This window comes from Boleophthalmus pectinirostris, unplaced genomic scaffold, assembly GCF_026225935.1.
Source record: "Boleophthalmus pectinirostris isolate CB_2022bp ecotype Guang Dong unplaced genomic scaffold, ASM2622593v1 HiC_scaffold_22, whole genome shotgun sequence".
NCBI lineage: Eukaryota > Metazoa > Chordata > Actinopteri > Gobiiformes > Gobiidae > Boleophthalmus > Boleophthalmus pectinirostris.
Window position 1 is genome coordinate 34,198,412 of NW_026571190.1, and position 16,720 is coordinate 34,215,131.

At 37.8% G+C, this 16,720-nt stretch overlaps 1 protein-coding gene across 1 annotated transcript in view; it reads right to left on the reverse strand.

The window, feature by feature from the left end:
- Positions 1-415: 415 nt before the first annotated feature.
- LOC110153842 (protein FAM13A-like) overlaps positions 416-16,720 on the reverse strand; it is a 93,581-nt gene continuing 77,276 nt past the window's right edge. Inside the window, exons 9-14 of the mRNA XM_055158499.1 lie at positions 14,162-14,203; positions 12,967-13,161; positions 7,718-7,898; positions 755-801; positions 531-567; positions 416-439 (exon numbers count right to left, since the gene is read on the reverse strand). Coding sequence (XP_055014474.1) covers positions 416-439; positions 531-567; positions 755-801; positions 7,718-7,898; positions 12,967-13,161; positions 14,162-14,203 — 526 coding nt within the window. The remainder of the gene's footprint in view (positions 440-530; positions 568-754; positions 802-7,717; positions 7,899-12,966; positions 13,162-14,161; positions 14,204-16,720) is intronic.

Genomic DNA, 16,720 nt, shown 5'->3' on the forward strand with positions numbered 1-16,720 from the left:
CTGTGGAGAGGCGACCCCGCTCACAGTCAGAATGCCTGTTTTTCTAGGTATTTATGAGCTCTAAAACCATCTGTAATTGAATAAATGTAAGGCAGAGCTGTTTAATGTCACACTGTGGAACATTCCAGGCAAAGCAATGACATATCCATAGAAACAAGCAGGTGACAGACCCCCAGTGAAAAAGTGACATAGTACACCTTTAATAATTATGTATAGTCATATAGTACACCTTCACGAGAACAAAATTATATGAAATAAAATGTAAGAAATCTTTAAATTATGAGGAAACATGACTCAAAAAAATCATTTTGGGCGCAATTTGAATCATCATGAGAAAAAACAAGAACTATTGCAGTATATATCGCTGAGTCAAGTTATGTAATCTGATTTTTATAGTTGAAATCAGAGTGAGACTTCAGATGTTTAATTGCACAATGATCTGCTTTGCAAGTAAGAAAATCAGGGGTAAACAAATTTTTCAAATTCTTGATCATTAAAAACAACAAAGTGATTAATTGTGCTGTACGTACCACTGAGGAAGAAGCCGTTTCTAGTGTCGTATCATTCCTGAAAATACAAGAAAAGAGAAAGCCTATCAAAGATGTAGTAATCATTATCAGTAACCTTAAGCCAAAACAGATAACAGTGCTGTCTTTCGATTACAGAGAATGTTAGAAATGTTAGAAACTAAACAGTAAAGCCAAAAATACGAGGGGCGTTTGGACTTTTTCAGTGAAGTTTGTGTTGTTCTTACCAGTTTTGAATCTCCATGTAGGTCGCTTCAGATCTCTCATAGGTCTCCTTCAAAGGAAATATGAACCATGTAATTACTGCGTTACCAAAACAAAATAAAGTTGCACAAGCCAACGCTACACTGAGATAGGACGCTATAAACGCATAAACGAAAGCATGAACTTAAGTAAAAGCATAAAAATACTGATAAAAACAATAATAAGGACTGATAACAAACTGATAAAAAATAACAAGGCATGGCTTTAGCTATACTGACAAACTGGTATCCTGGTGAGACGAGTGAGTCAAGTTCTTATCATCTCTCAAAACCAAATCCAATGCCATGGTTTAGAGTGAAATATGAAAACATGTTGTGTACAAATATTATGAAGCGTGGCTATTTTATTCACCTGAAGCTACAGAACAGGGTGGAGGGGTTTCAAGTGGAGCTGGGAGTAGCTTCAATTTGATATTTAATACACTGCTCACGATAAGATATTATGACGATATAGCGAGACATGTGATCCTCGATGAATTGCACATGATATTCTGCAATATAACGCTATTTTTAAGAGTCAAAACAGTTTAATGACAATATTTCTTTGTTAAACCACCACCTGTATAATAGGCTCCAAACCAGGAAGAAGTTTGGAAACATGCAATGACAATTTCCGGTGTAGTTCCTGACACTGGGCTCGCTGACCGACTGTGATCAAACCCAATGAAGTAAATGTGATCAGCGGTAAAATGAAGACTGCATATGTATGTGCTGTTTGGGCGCCTCATCTCTTCTAATCACATGTACCCAGTGCGCTCGGAGTTGTGGGTCTGTGGGGAAATGATAAAAACTGAAGTCTGGTTGCAATTGTTGATTAGCCGAACATAACGGAACGCTACAGTGACATGGAGAAAGTGAAGAAAATTGGGCCTGGGAAGTTGTAATTCCATCTTTCCAAACGCCTTCTCGGTTTGTGACGTAAGCATTAATAGAGCTTATCAATCAGGTGGTGGTTTAACAAAGAAATACTGCCATTAAAATGTTTTGGCTCTTAAAAATAGCGTTACATTGCAGAGTATCATGTGCAATTTATCATTTATCGCATGTATCGCTATATCGTGATAATATCGTACCGTGAGCAGTGTATTAAATATTGAATTGAAGTGACTCCCAGCTCCACTTGAAACCCCTCTAGCGTGAACAGAGCCTGTAGTCAATATGGAATAAAACTGTTGTAACTATTTAAACAGTGAATATGTCAAGTGTACTGCAAAAACAAGTTTCCTTTCTCTAAACAAGCATCAAGATTGTAGCACTGCCACAAAATAATTGAGTAAAATATACAAAAAATTAGAGCCCGACCGATATGGATTTTGTTGTGACCGATATGAAACCGATATAATGGGAGATGGAGCTGCCGATAGCCGATATAATCGCTGATATATTTAGTGATTTAAAAATTCACTGTAAATCTTTAATTGATTAAAAAACTTAGGTTTGGCTCTAGTGGATTCTAAATTGGGTTTATTTAGGCAACATTTATTGTTATTTTGACTCTTTACATCATATTTACATACAGTAGATTGGCCTAATGGCATTTTTGCATCACATTCTAGCTACTGTTACTGTCACTGCTAGTGATGGGTATTCCAGTTTTTTTTTTGGAGAACCGGCTCGGCTCACTAAAGCAACTGGCTCTTTCGGCTCCCAAGCGACTCTTGAGATGGTTTTGTTGCAAGCAGGACTAAACCAGAACTGAACCAGGACTGAGTGTCGGGACTTGGTTTCTATCTTTCTCCTGCACTCGAGCCCAAGTTTAGTCCTGGTTTATTCATTTTATGCTGAACTGCAGCCAAATATGCACTTTTTTTTATCCTATGCACACGCAGATTTCTTAAAGTTTCGTTTTCAGCCGCTGCTGCTGTCAAACTATGGGTCTACATGCGGCATGAAGAGAAAACGTGAGAAAAAGAGAAAACACGGCTCCCAATAAGAAGCACGCTCCCGTTGTTCGCTTCAAAGAGCCGGATCTAAGAGCCGCTTCGATCGCGACCGACCCATAACTCCTAGCTAGTAAACTATCGCTATTAGCCTTTAGCCGTAAAAACGTGCGCACCGCGGTAATTAATTATATGCATAAATGTGGATCATTCACACGTCTATTCACAGCTCATTTACATATCAATGCTGGTCCAGTAACAAATATACGACCAATGTAGTCACTTTACAATAGACCAATAGAAAACAGTCTGTTTATGTGTGGGAGCTACAGCAGCTAACAGCTAACAAAACCTAAACTAGCTTCAAAGTCGATGTATTTCCAACACTCACCGCTCACACAGGCTCCTCCTCACATCACAAGTCTGCACTAATAAATGTCCTTTTAATCCAGACTCAAACCGATTGTCCGAAAAAGCATATAATCTCAATGTTGCGCACGGCTGCGGGTGTAAACAAACACACGCGAGTGAAGTGACGTCACTCTGGTGGTGTGTTCAGGGACAGTACGGACACAGACACAGACAAATTACACCGTAGATAAATACTGATGCGGAGCCACATATTAGGACATTTATCTGTCTGTAAATTGGATTAAATGAACATAATGTAGAGAGTCTAAGCTTTATAACGAGGTATAACATGCCCACGTGAAATATCGGCCCATATCAGCAAGCATATCGGCCGATATGTCTCCAGGTGCCCACATTGGCCGATAATATCGGCCAGCCGATATATCGGTCGGGCTCTACTAAAAATACTCATGCCGATATGTCTTTATGATGTACGCTAGGGATGGGACAATATCTCGGGCCACAAGATGTCACGAAATAGTCAGCCTCCACTCAATTTCATTTCTCTCCAGCAACTAGGTCAGGAATCAAAATACACTAGACGGTTTGCAAAAACCCCGGAAGTGCAAGTTCGGGCACCAGCCAATCAGCGAAGAGCCGCACATTGTCAAAGATTCCCGAGATCGAGGATTTAAAGCCAGAACAAAGAGAATGTTTGGTGAATTTTATCAAGGGGAAAGACATTATTGCCCTTCTTCCTGCGGGATTTGGGAAAAGCTTAATACACCAGTTAGGCCCTTTAGCGGCACATTACAAACGTCACGACCAAATAGCAGCGATTGGTTAAATGAAAAAAGTACCTGCCTACCGTCGAGCGAACAAATCCTAACACTGCGAGGTCAGACGGTTTCTACGAAGTGAAACCGGCTAGTCGGGAAATGGATTGCACTACTTTTTATTGCACTACTTATTTATTACAAATTATACCAAAATCTCGTCTTCTTTCGTTCTCGTGGACACAATCTGATGGTCTGTTTCATCTCGTGAAAACTGTTATCCCTAGTTTCATGGTGTACTTTCTTAATATTTTGTCTATACTACTGAGGTAATGATTTATTCATATTGGAATAATGGTAAAACTAAGCCCATTAGTATAAAAGATTACCGCTAAAGTACTAAAAGTTATATTTGGTAGCTACATATTTGACGCATTTTATAAACAACTGTGATTGAAGCAGAAAAAATTGGTGTGAGGAGAACTTCTACCGCTCATGATTTTGAAAAAAAAAGGAGGTAGTGTCAGGTGATGTATTTTTCTACATCAAATCTGAATTCTTTTTTTAGTAGATTAACTTTTGTCTATTTACTGCCCTAACATATCCTCAGGACGGGGTAATTAATTGTAAAAAAAACAAGAAGTAGTAAATCAGTGATATGGTTGGGTCCACAGCCATAAAAGCGTGTGATTTAGACTAGGCCTGTCAAGATAATAAATACTATATCATCAACTGATTGTTCAATACATGATAGATATTGGGGGTCAAAATTTATCATGGGGACTTTTTCTTTGTACTAGTGGGAAAATTTGGGTTCTTTTTCTATACTACGGTGAGATTTGAGCTGTAGAGGATTGAATTATGAACTATTATGACTCATTATAGACACAAACTAATGACTTAAGTGTTCATTTCTGGTATTTATTCACATATTTATTTATTGCAGCTCATCTTTTTGAACTATATTGTAAATTTAGATCATTTTTAGGGGATTATTCTACTTTATTTGGTTTCATTATTATCGTTTATAGCCTATAATTACTTACTTTACAGCACTTCAAAATTTGATATTGTGACAGGCTGAGTTTGGAGCAGAGTTAAGACTTTAAGAAGAGAATTTGTGTATTTTTTTTGTGTTAAATGGCTTAAATTAAAGCCTGTTTTAATGATTATGAAACCAACACTAAGCCTTTTTTTTATTTCGTTTGTGAAAAGACTAAATAAAATCCACTCGAAAATCGAGATAGATCAAAACGAGGCTTTTCTTTTCCCACATAATCACACTGACAGGAACACGGGTGACGATGCTGGCACCGCTGAACTGTGCCAGGTATCGCTCACAGACCATATGTGTGTATGTGTCATCCGCAGAGTTGCATAAGGAGCGGGTATGGGAAAAACAGGCCTCCTGAGACAGCGGCGTTTGACAAGTCTATTTCCATCAGTCCTGGAGCTACTGTAACATGCCGATGCAGCTAAACTTTACATTTGCAACAGATCACAGTGGCGAACAGCGTGGCCTCAGCCTATGCAGCTGTCTCGAAAGATGAGTCACAAAAATGAATCCTGTTACAGCATTCTTCACAAGGTGTCCTGGTCAGAAGATTCATTAAAGCCGAGGCACAATTTGCACCAGAGACCTCTGCTCTCTGATGGTGTAGAGTCTCAGGGATTAATGAGGTGTGGACAGAAGTGCGCACACAGGAGCTTATGCTACACAAGTCTTATAAAGGAAGTATGTATACACATTTGGACTTGGCTGCAGGGGAGTCAAAGCTGTCCTCTGCAGCTTCTCAATAGAAAGTGAAGTTGATGGAGCCGTAAGTGTGCCCATGCTCATTTCCTATGTGGGTTAGCTGTGATCATTTACATATACAGTCCAAACACGTCTCTCCTACTTTGTGCTAAATGTTAAAAATGTATTGGCTTCTCCAGTTGTGTTACTGGGATCCAAAAATAAAACTGGAGAACAAAGTAAGTAGAGAGCAGTGGGCGTGTAGACTGATTCATCAGCTGGTTTCACTTTGTGGAAACCGTCTGACCTCGCAGCATTAGGATTCATTTGCTCAATGGTTGACAGGTACTTTTTTTATTTAACCAATCGCTGCTATTTGGTCGTGACGTATGTAATAGGGTTAATAGGGTTAATAGGGTTAACTGGTATATTAACCTTTTCCCAAATCCTGAAGGAAGAAGGGCAATAATGTTTTTTCCCTTGATAAAATTCACCAAACATTCTCTTTGTTCTGCTTTAAAAACCTCGATCTTGGGAATTGTTGCCAATACAGAATATATGTCTTCGTCTACATCCATCTCGACCGCTTTGTTTACTGTTGTGCTGTTCCACAAAAGGGACCCAGACAGACGCTTGAGTTTGACGTCATGGCTTCACCGCTCTTCGCTGATTGGCCGTTGTGCAGTCTACAACTTCCGGGGTTCTTGCAAACTGTCTAGTGTATTCTGATTAATGATCTAGTTACTGGAGAAAAATGAAATTGAGCGGAGGCAGTAGGTGGCGCCAGCCTGGCTATTGGGCATGTACCAGTGGCGGCAAAAATGACGGCTGATTGGTAATGTGGTGGCTTGAAAATAAGTGATTAAAGATTACTCAAACATGCACAAATCACTCCAAATAAAAGTTCCAGAGGGTAAATGAGAAGAAGAAACAACCATAATATTATTAAAAGCTCTGGAAAGCTGATTTTGCATAATAGGTCTGCTTTAAAAAAACATAAGAAGTACAAGCTAGTCTATGTTTTATGGATAAAATGCCCTTCTAATTGCCTATATGGCCTATTGGCACTTACATTTGTTCTATTTCTGCAAAGTGGTTAACAATTAGAGCAGCCTGCTGTGCTTTACAAGACAACATAATGAGAACGGCAGGAGGGGGCTATTAGCTGCTGCCCTATTTCCTGTTAACTTCAAAGTGGCATCCAGTTCTGTAGATTCTAGGATTGTCAAAAATATCAAAAAACAGATATTAATCGATACTAAAACTCATATCAAAACTAGATACTCATTTGAGTAGGTATCAATATTAAAAAGAGTCACATTCACAGGACATAAATTAACCTTTTCTGAATAGCTTTAGAATGATCTTGAGCTGTATCAGAACAAATATAAGAGCAGAGAGACTAGTACATGCCCATGGACCACTGAGGAACCTACCTGGACCACTGAGCGATTACACAGATACAAGACCATATATAAAATATATAAAAAGAAAGTACTACGATTTGCATTCTTTTGTCTAAATAAAGACTGTTTTTTAATTATTATAGTGGTATCAAAATCTGTATTGAGTATCAAGTATATTAGTATCAAAATCAAGTTTACTATTTTGATACCAGGACTAGGGCTGGGTATCATTAAGAAGTTGCCGATACGATACATACCTTGATGCAGTGCACTTTTGATTCGATGCGATATATTTCAAAACGATTCGATACAGTTCAATAAAAATAAAGTCTAAATTATGGCTGTGACACTAAAAGTCTTTGTTAAACCTCTTATTGCGCAAAGTTTATATAAAACACACCCATTTTAATCATCAAAATGGAGAAAAAATCAAATATGTTGCATAAACAAGTTTCCTTCCTCTAAACAAGCAACAAAACTGTAGCGCTGTAACAAAATAATTTAGTAAAATATACCAAAAAATACTCTTGGCAATATATCTATACAGCATCCCACGATATCGATACTGTATCATCACATTAAACGATACGATATATCGATATTTCAATATTTTTGCACCCCCCTAATCATGACAACAATATAGTGACTAATGATAAAACTGTATTCCTATTAAATACGTTAGAAAAACTCTATTCAGCTGTACTGACCTGTGCAACAATCTCTATTCCAGCTAAACGAGACATAGACCAGTAAGATCATCACTGACGGAGATGACTCACCGCGTGGGCGTTGTGCTTGTCACTTAGCCGCACTAGAGTTGGGCTGTGTCTCCACTTCTTGGATGACTGCTCCAGGAGGCTCCTCTGGTCTGTCTCCTCCACCACTTCAGCACCACCTCTGCCCCGGTCGCTCCACTGGATATTCTCCTTATTGGTGTGTGTCCGAGCGGATGTATCTCTGCTGACAGCCACATGAAGGAAACAGTGAGGAAATTGATTCTGCGCTCCCCTAACCTGGCGCCCCTGTCATGTTTCGTGATGGTTTGGGAACACTTCTGGTCACAGCTACTTGTTTATTCTGGTGTTTCGACTAGTACTATCAAAAATGTATCAAAAAATCAGGTACAGACTGATACTAAAACTTGTATCGAAACTAGTATGGCTGCACCAATCCAGCTTTTTATATTCCAATACAGATGTCAATAGTAGGCATTCGATTAAATTATCTAAATCGATCGTCGGGAGACTTAAAGATCGATTATCGATTAATCATTTTCAATCAAGTCAACGTTTTTTATATTAAAATTATCAACATTATAATTACTATCTGCACTACTAATCTGCATAAATAAATTCAACTTTACGACATTTAAACTGTAACCACTCTGGAGCCACATCAATCCATTTGACATTATAATGTGTTTAATTCAGCTTTGCACAAGTCTCACAGAAACAAAACTTAAAACTGCATGGCTAATTTCCATACAATAAGCGAAGAAAAAAACAGGTCTTGTGCGCTGATGCAACACAACACAGTGGAATACAGGTTAGTGTGACCATATTTGCGTTTGTCAAAACCAGGACACCGTACGGGAGGTGGGGACTCGTCATCGACATTGCGCGACTCTCACCTGGCAAAGTTTTTTCCCACTGGACACCGAAACATATGCACTGCTTTGTACACTGTGCACACAACCTCCCACTTGTCCCGAACGTAACGGAAAGAGTGGAATTTCTTGTATAAGTCATCGTTAAATGCGCATTTGCGCTTCGGCACGTTGCAGACTGACCGACTGTTTGTGTTTGCTCGCTCCTTCTGAGTGCAGAGAGCTACATGTACGGACCCCTGTTTGGTCACGCTACACACAGCAACCTACATTCGGTTTGTCGATTAAAATGAACTTAATCGATGAAATTCTTAATGATCAATTATCGATTAATCAACTAATCATGCCCATCCCTAGTCAATACTATGGATTTAAGTATCTGCCAGTATCGGATATCAACTGATACAAGGGCATAGACTGAAACATTTCCTTTAAACACAAATGGGGCATGGAAAACAATGATCCAAATGTGTTTTATAATTAAATGTTTAGGGCCATCATTGTTCAGTAGATCATCTTTTTACACAAATGTATTTACAGGATTCCCACTCTTTTTCACTGATAAAATTTCAAAACTTTCCCATGACTTTTTCATGAATCATCATAAAGTGAAATTTCCATGACTTTACAGCACCTACATGTGTAGAACTGAACAGACTTTTAGGGCTAAATATGAAACGTTAACCCTTTCCACTCACATTTGGTTTTATAGTTTTTGTTTTTTTAAATAGTTTTTTAACATTCAAAATACTGTCAGTGCATTTATTGTCGTCTCTTTTAAACAAAAGGCGCAAATGTTTGGAAATAATCATAATAGCCTAATGAAAACTTAACAGAACACTGTAGATGAGTGAAACAGAGATACTAAAATTCCATGACTTTTCCAGGCCTGAAAAATTACATTTTCAAATTCCGTGACTTTTCCAGGATTTCCATGTACCCTGTACACCAAAATAGAATATTGACTGGACGGATATCTCGGGACGATATCTGATCCACCAAAAACTTTCAATATCGGTGCATCCCCAGAAGCTAGATACTAATTTGAGCAGGTATGGATACTAAAAGTCACATTCATTGGACAGAAATTCCTGAATAGCTTTAGAATGATCTTGAGCTGTATAAAAGCACATAGCTTAATAATTAATTACTACATCAACTTACCGTTCAATATATGATAAATGGAACAATACATTCTGGGGTTCAATATTTATCGTTTGTACAATTTCTCTGCAACAGTGAGGAGATTTTGGTTATTTTTGTTGCAATATGATAAGATTTGAGCTGCAGAGGGTTAAAAAAAAAGTAACTTCTATTGCTAATTATTGGTTCATTCTGTTATTTATTAGTTGGAGCTCACTGCTTTTAAATGATACTGTATTTAAAAACAGCTCCCTGGGATTATCTTGTCTTGCATTACTGTTATTGTGTCAGTAGTTTCAATATTATCGTTCATCGCAATATTTCTCTGAATCGACATATCGTGCTTTGAAATTTGTTATCGTGACAGGCCTCGTACACACGCATGGACCGCTATGGAACCTACCTGGACCACAGAGGGATTATACAGATATAAAACCACATGGGAATATAAAAGAAAGTACTATGATTTGCATTCTATTGTCTAAATAAAGAGTGTTTTATGATTATAGCGGTAGATGCTGTATATATGTATTATATATGTATATGTGGTGTATTTATGTGTATGTATGTGTGCATATGTTTTCTGCAGACACCCATCAATAGGGAGTTTATGGGTGGGAGGTGAGGGGTTTAAAATGAAGAAAAATGCAATGCTAACTGGAATATGTATAACTGCAACTAATACCACTTGAATAAAAATTTGATCACAAAAAAATAAGGTACTATGATTTAATGATGTTAAAAATCACATTCTATTGTCAAAAGAAAGAGTGGTTTTATTATCATCGAGGTATTGAAATCGGTACTGAGTTATCGAGTTTGTTCCTTAGTACAAAAATCGAGTGAAATTTTAGAGCCATGTCAACACAACCTGAAGTCTGTTTATTTGCTATTTACTGTACACAGGGGACTCATATTCTCTGGGCTAATCCGTGTGGCGCTGATATGAGACGTGGAGTCCATCAACAAGGATTATTAGTCTGCTGCAGAGATGACTCTTGTTGTTATGACTGCACTGGCTCTGAGATATGATTTTCACAAACAACACAGAAAGTAGCTCTAACCAGTAAAATAATGCAGTTAATTTACATTTTCCTATAACATTCGAATAAAACATGTTCTGTTTTTTTACATCCAGATTTTTGTGGTATTTACTTGATTCATTAGGACTTCTCATCCAATCACTGCTGCCTATTTTGACTTATATTTTTATTTATATTGTTGCTTTTTGTTATTATAATATATTGTGATGTGTGAGCGACTGTGTCCAAATAATTCCCTTGTGGATCTAGCCTAAGTGAGTCAAAAACAAGGAGAATTTTGGTCGCACTAAATAATAACTACCCTAAAATTGGTCATCTCTACTGAACTAAAGGTAGCTGTTAACTTGAATACTACCACTTCATGACATCACAAGGTGGAAAAGAGCATTTTGAGCTTTGGAGATGTAGACAGACTAATAACGTAATTGCTCAAACACGCGTGAATGAAACAAAACACACGCGTGAATGACACAACTCTGTGTGTGTTTTTGATGAGGTAACAGCATTATAATAAGGCTTAAAGCTTCCAAGAATCAGTTTTGTGTAATATAGAATCTTTAAACACTAGCTAAAAAAGTAAACAAAGTGTTTTTCATTTGTTTAAGTACAACTAGTTTATGTTTTTGTTCCTTTTCTGCGGGTGAATGTTTAGCAGCATTGATGGCAGTTGAAAATTATCCTCGTACTGAACCCAAGTGTGACCCTGACGACAACATTAACCTCTCAACTGATACTTTGCGGTAACATCATGCTGCGACGGGAGGAATGTTCAGCGGTTACCATGGTGACACAATGCACACAATAGCAAACGCCGGCACAAAAGCTTTAAGATTAAAACACAAAATGGATTTAAGCAACACATTTTCAGGAGTCTGAGATCAATACTAGAGTTCATGATGTTTTACAATGAACAAAACAGATGAGAGTGACTAACTGAAAAACTTTGCATGATACTAGCTCTCCTGACATCCGTTGTAAATGCGTTCCATTGCAACAGTTTGGGAAAATATGAATGCCCAAGAAAGTTTAATGTTTATTGTGTTCGCCTATGAATGAATACAGTTTGTATATGGGACAGGCTCCACATAACTCACTAGAGCGACATCCGAATCTCTCTGACTGAACCCTGAGGCAGTTAACGCCAGGTATCTCTCGCTCCTGCTCATAAATCAAGTCTGTTAGCCAGTGTCAGCTGTTGGCAACTCAATTATGGCAGTTTGACTATTAAATGTTCAGAAAAAAAACTTCTGTCTATTGTCAAGTGATGTGAAAGAAAGTTTAAATGTCACTACAAAGTTTTTAGAAGACACTTTCTCTACACATACACAACTTAACACATCAAAAGGCCGAAAACACAATTCTCCCCGTTTACTTTGTGCGCCAACATTTTTACTGTGACGTAAATCCAACCAACTCGGTCTGCACCGAATTAGCCTGAGTTTTTGTTTTGGAACCCTGATCTGATTGGCCGTTCCATTGCACTTTCTTGAGGTGGAGGGCGGTTTTCCCTGAGTCCCGAGCACAATAGAATGCAGCAAAACTGGAGGCACTACTCTGTTCATTAGACTTTATTATAACGCAATCAATTTGTGCTGTTAAAACAAGTCTTTCTCAAATAACAAAATTTACGTCGTTTCACTTCGTACAAACCGTCTGACCTCGCAGCGTTGGAATTTGTTCACTCGACAGTAGGCGGGTACTTTTTATCATTTTACCAAGCACTGTTATGTAATGCACCACTAACAGGGCTAAGTGGTATATTATGCTTTTCCCAAATCCCGTAGGAAGAAGGGCAATAACGTCTTTCCCATTGATAAAATTCACCAAACATTCTCTTTATACCGGCTTTAAATCCTCGATCTCGTGAATCGCTGACAACACTGAATATATATTATATATTCGCTGGTGCCCAAACTCACACTTCCGGGGTTTTTGCAAACCGTCTATTTGTATTTTGATTCCTGATCTAGTTGCTGGAGAGAAATGAAATTGAGCGGAGGCACTAGGTGGCGCCTGCCTGGTTAAGTGAGCATTATCAACAGTTTTTCAATTCGTCACTCACCAGGACCGTGAACGCTCGTATTGATCACAGACTCTTGACAATGCGCCATTTAATTCCATTTTGTATTTTTCTCCAGTTTTGCAATGAGCTTAAAACCTTTTTGTCTGTATTTGCTAGTGTGTGCAGTGTGTCACCATGGTAACTGTTGGAAAAACATCAGTAAAACAGCGGTACCTGCTCTTGTCTCTGTGCCTCGGGCTGTCAGCGTCGTGCTGTCTCCGGTTTCGTCTCCTCTCTCTGGCGGTTGGAGCTCCTGCTGGACTCCTGGGACCCGGGTTTGAGTCACAGTCCTCTGACCTTTGATCCCTCAGGGGGTTAATACCAAAGAGGTGCTGCTCCACTGTTGACCGGATTGTTCTTTCTAAATAACTGGAGAGAGAGACACAGGTGTCAAACTAACTTACTCTAAATTACAGTAAATGGTTATTCATATTGAAAACAGTGATCTTACTTTAAAGGGCCCATTTTAGGCTATTTTCTGTTATGTTTAGCACACAAACCCTGCTTATTTACGCTGAATTAGACTGAGAAAACACTCCTTGTGATGTTATGCAGTAGTACAGGAAGGTGCTTCACTGTAGTTTTAAAACGTCACCTCACAATATCACAAACTGGAATGGAGAATTTTGAGCTTTGGACATGAAGACAGACTAAAAATAAATGGTCACTCAAGAACGTGTGAACGAAACAAAACCCAACACTTTTGAGGAGGCAACAACTTTCTAACATGGCTAAAGCTTAAAAAGGCGTTTTAATTATTCTATTACTTGATCTCTGAGTGTCAGTTTCACTATCTCTTCTTTGCTTCCTTATTGTATCTCAATTTATGTTTTTTAGCATTATTGTTTTTTGCAAACCTTGTTTTTAAAAGTTCTCTACAAATAAAGATTTACTATTATTAATACTGTAAAACTTTCCAGGTAAAGCAGAAACAAGAGATGGAGACAAGAAGGAGAAAGAAAAGTTACATAGTGCATCTTAAATCATAATAGCAGTATAGTAGTAGTAGTAGTAGTAGTAGAATGTTGCAGTAATAGTACAAATATATTAATGTTGCATAATCAGTGTTCTCCATACATTTTGCTGAGACTTTGGTGGCACAAATAATCGTTATATATATGAAAACATTTATTTATGACAATTTGTACAACAGTAAAATGAAGTAAAATGTGAACTGAAACTGAAATGACTTTAGACTGTTCTTTTTAAACAATACAGACACTTTTAAACAATATTGTGAACGTTACAACAAGAAAAAATGATAACTTGCAATAACAATCTATTATTTAAAAAAACAGATAATGAGAAACCAGCATAGCCTTCTCTCTTAATGGAAAACACTGAGAAGAAGAATAAAAACAGCACTTACTCTACCACATCTGGTGAGCGGTGTCTTGGCGAGAGGAGGTGACTGAAAAACAGCAAAAGGAGGAAGCTGAGTATATATGCTGCCAACAGGTGGTCAGAATAGGTCACTGAGCAACACTCAAACCCCCCAGAGCCATGTTTCTTTCCCTGGGAGATAGAGGCATCTTGTGTGTTGTGTGTGTGTTGTGCGTTAACTTTAGCTGTGTTTAGGGCACGGTCGAGTCCTATGGGAGTCTGGTTTCTATGGCGACAAGTGTGCAGGGCTAGTGTAATTGTAAAGCACATACACAAAGGGTTATTCCAGGAGTATTACATAAGACTTTTAGACAGAAGGGAGCGCAGGCTATCGCTAATTACAACAATCTATCTGCAGGGAGAGGTCTATGTAAGTAAACAGTGCAATCGAAGGTACAGCACGTTCTCAATTGTGTTTACATCTTGCATCTTTCTTGAGTGAGTATTAAAGCTGCACTGTGTAACTTTTCGGTTGGGGGGGTCTGTCACCTTCTGGTTTCAATGCCTGGAATGTTCCGCAGTATGACTTTAAACAGCTCTACATCACATTTATAATCAATTACAGTTGGTTTTAGAGCTCAAAAATACCTAGAAAAACAGGTATTCTGACCGTGAACGGGGTCGCCTCTCCGCAGATCTGACCTGTAACTTGGTCTGGTAGAAGATAGGAAGGTTTAATGCCATACTGTGAAACATTCCAGACAAAGCAATAACATCTCCATGGAGAAAAGCTGGTGACGGACATCAGAAAAGTTACACGATGAACTTTTAAAGGTCCCATATTACACTATTTTCTGATCTGTTTCCTCATCAAAAACACACATTTTAACACACAATATTAAGGCTGAGTTCTTCTCTCAAAACAGAAAATACTGTCAGGTGGTAATACTAACCCTATGTCCGGTCAATCATCATCACTGTTGCACTGTCTTCCTATGACCTCTTGTATACAGCTGAGATTGTATATTTTATTACTTATTTTTCTATTTTATTTTGACATTTTATTTCACACCAGTCTCTTACTCTTTTTTGCTACTTATTTATATTTTTACTCTTTGTCATTATATTATATTATGATGTGTGAGCTACTGTGTCCAAATAATTGTGGATCAATAAAGTTTGTCTAAGTCCAATAGAGGTAGTGCTCCACTGTGTTTTTTAAACTCCATGCACTAGAACAGGGGTCTCAAAATCAAATTACCAGGGGGCCACATTAGATAAAGTCTGAGTGAGGCTGGGCCACATTGAGTATTCGATAAATAGCAGTTGCACGAAAAAAAAGAGAGAGAGAGAGAGAAAGAACAACACGCAACATACTCTCTTATCTTTAATAACAGTTCAGAACATGAAAATTTATTTAGAACGTAAGTTTAAACTAATACGTCTTTTCTTCTTTTGCCTACTCCTTGCTGGTTGAAACCTGGTTACGCCCGCGCTAGGGGGGTGGGATTGTGCGTACATCTACCGCAGGCCACACTGACATTCTTGGGAATAAAGAAAAATCCTTCTGAGGGCCGCAGTTGGCCCCTGGGCCGCGAGTCTGAGACCCCTGCACTAGAATAATTTGAATAATTTCAGCCTTGCAGTTGCCAATCTCTTCTGAACTAAAGGTAAAAGGAGCTGTTAACTTGAAAGCTATTAGTACATGACATCCCAAGGTGGAACAGAGCGTTCTGAGCTTTGAAGATGTGGCAGACCAAAAATAAAGAGTTATTCAAACATATGAATGAAACAAAACACAACTCCAGGTCTGTTTTTGATGAGGTAACAACATTATAACATGACTCAATGCTCACAATAGTCAATTTTGCAATTCAATTAAATTTCATAAATAGAACCCTTTTTGTAATTTGCTATGACTATTAGTAAAATTTTACCATCTTGTTGCGAGATTATAGTGTTGCCAGAAGGGCTGGGTATCATTAAAAAGTTGCCTATACAATACATACCTCGATACAAAGAGCTTTTGATTCGATACGATATATTTCAAATCGATTCAAGACGGTTCAATAAAAATAATGTCTAACACATGGCTGTGATAGTAAGTCTTTGTTAAACCACTTCTTGTGCAAAGTTCATATGAAACACAAACATTTTAATCATCAAAACAGCGAAAATATCAAATGTGTTTCCTTCCTCTAAACAAACAACAAAACTGTAGTGCTGTTTTAATAATAATTATGTAAAATATACCAAAAAATACTCTTGGCGATATATCGATACAGCAGCCCACAATATCGATACTGTTTCATCACATTAAATGATATGATATATTGATTTTGATATTTTTGCACACCCCTCGTTGTCACGACACTAAAATTTCAAACTCGATAATAAGGACTTGATACCGATTTTGAGACCCAAATTAACATTCTGAAATCTCTTTGTAATTTCCAATCCAATACAACAGTGTTTGTTTATTATTTGCTACTATATTATATAATATACTATAATATTACATAATTTAGTTCCACTAGTTCTGATCATTCTGACAAAACTGTTTGGGAAAGGTCAAATTTTATTCACTTAAATGATTTTTTTTTTC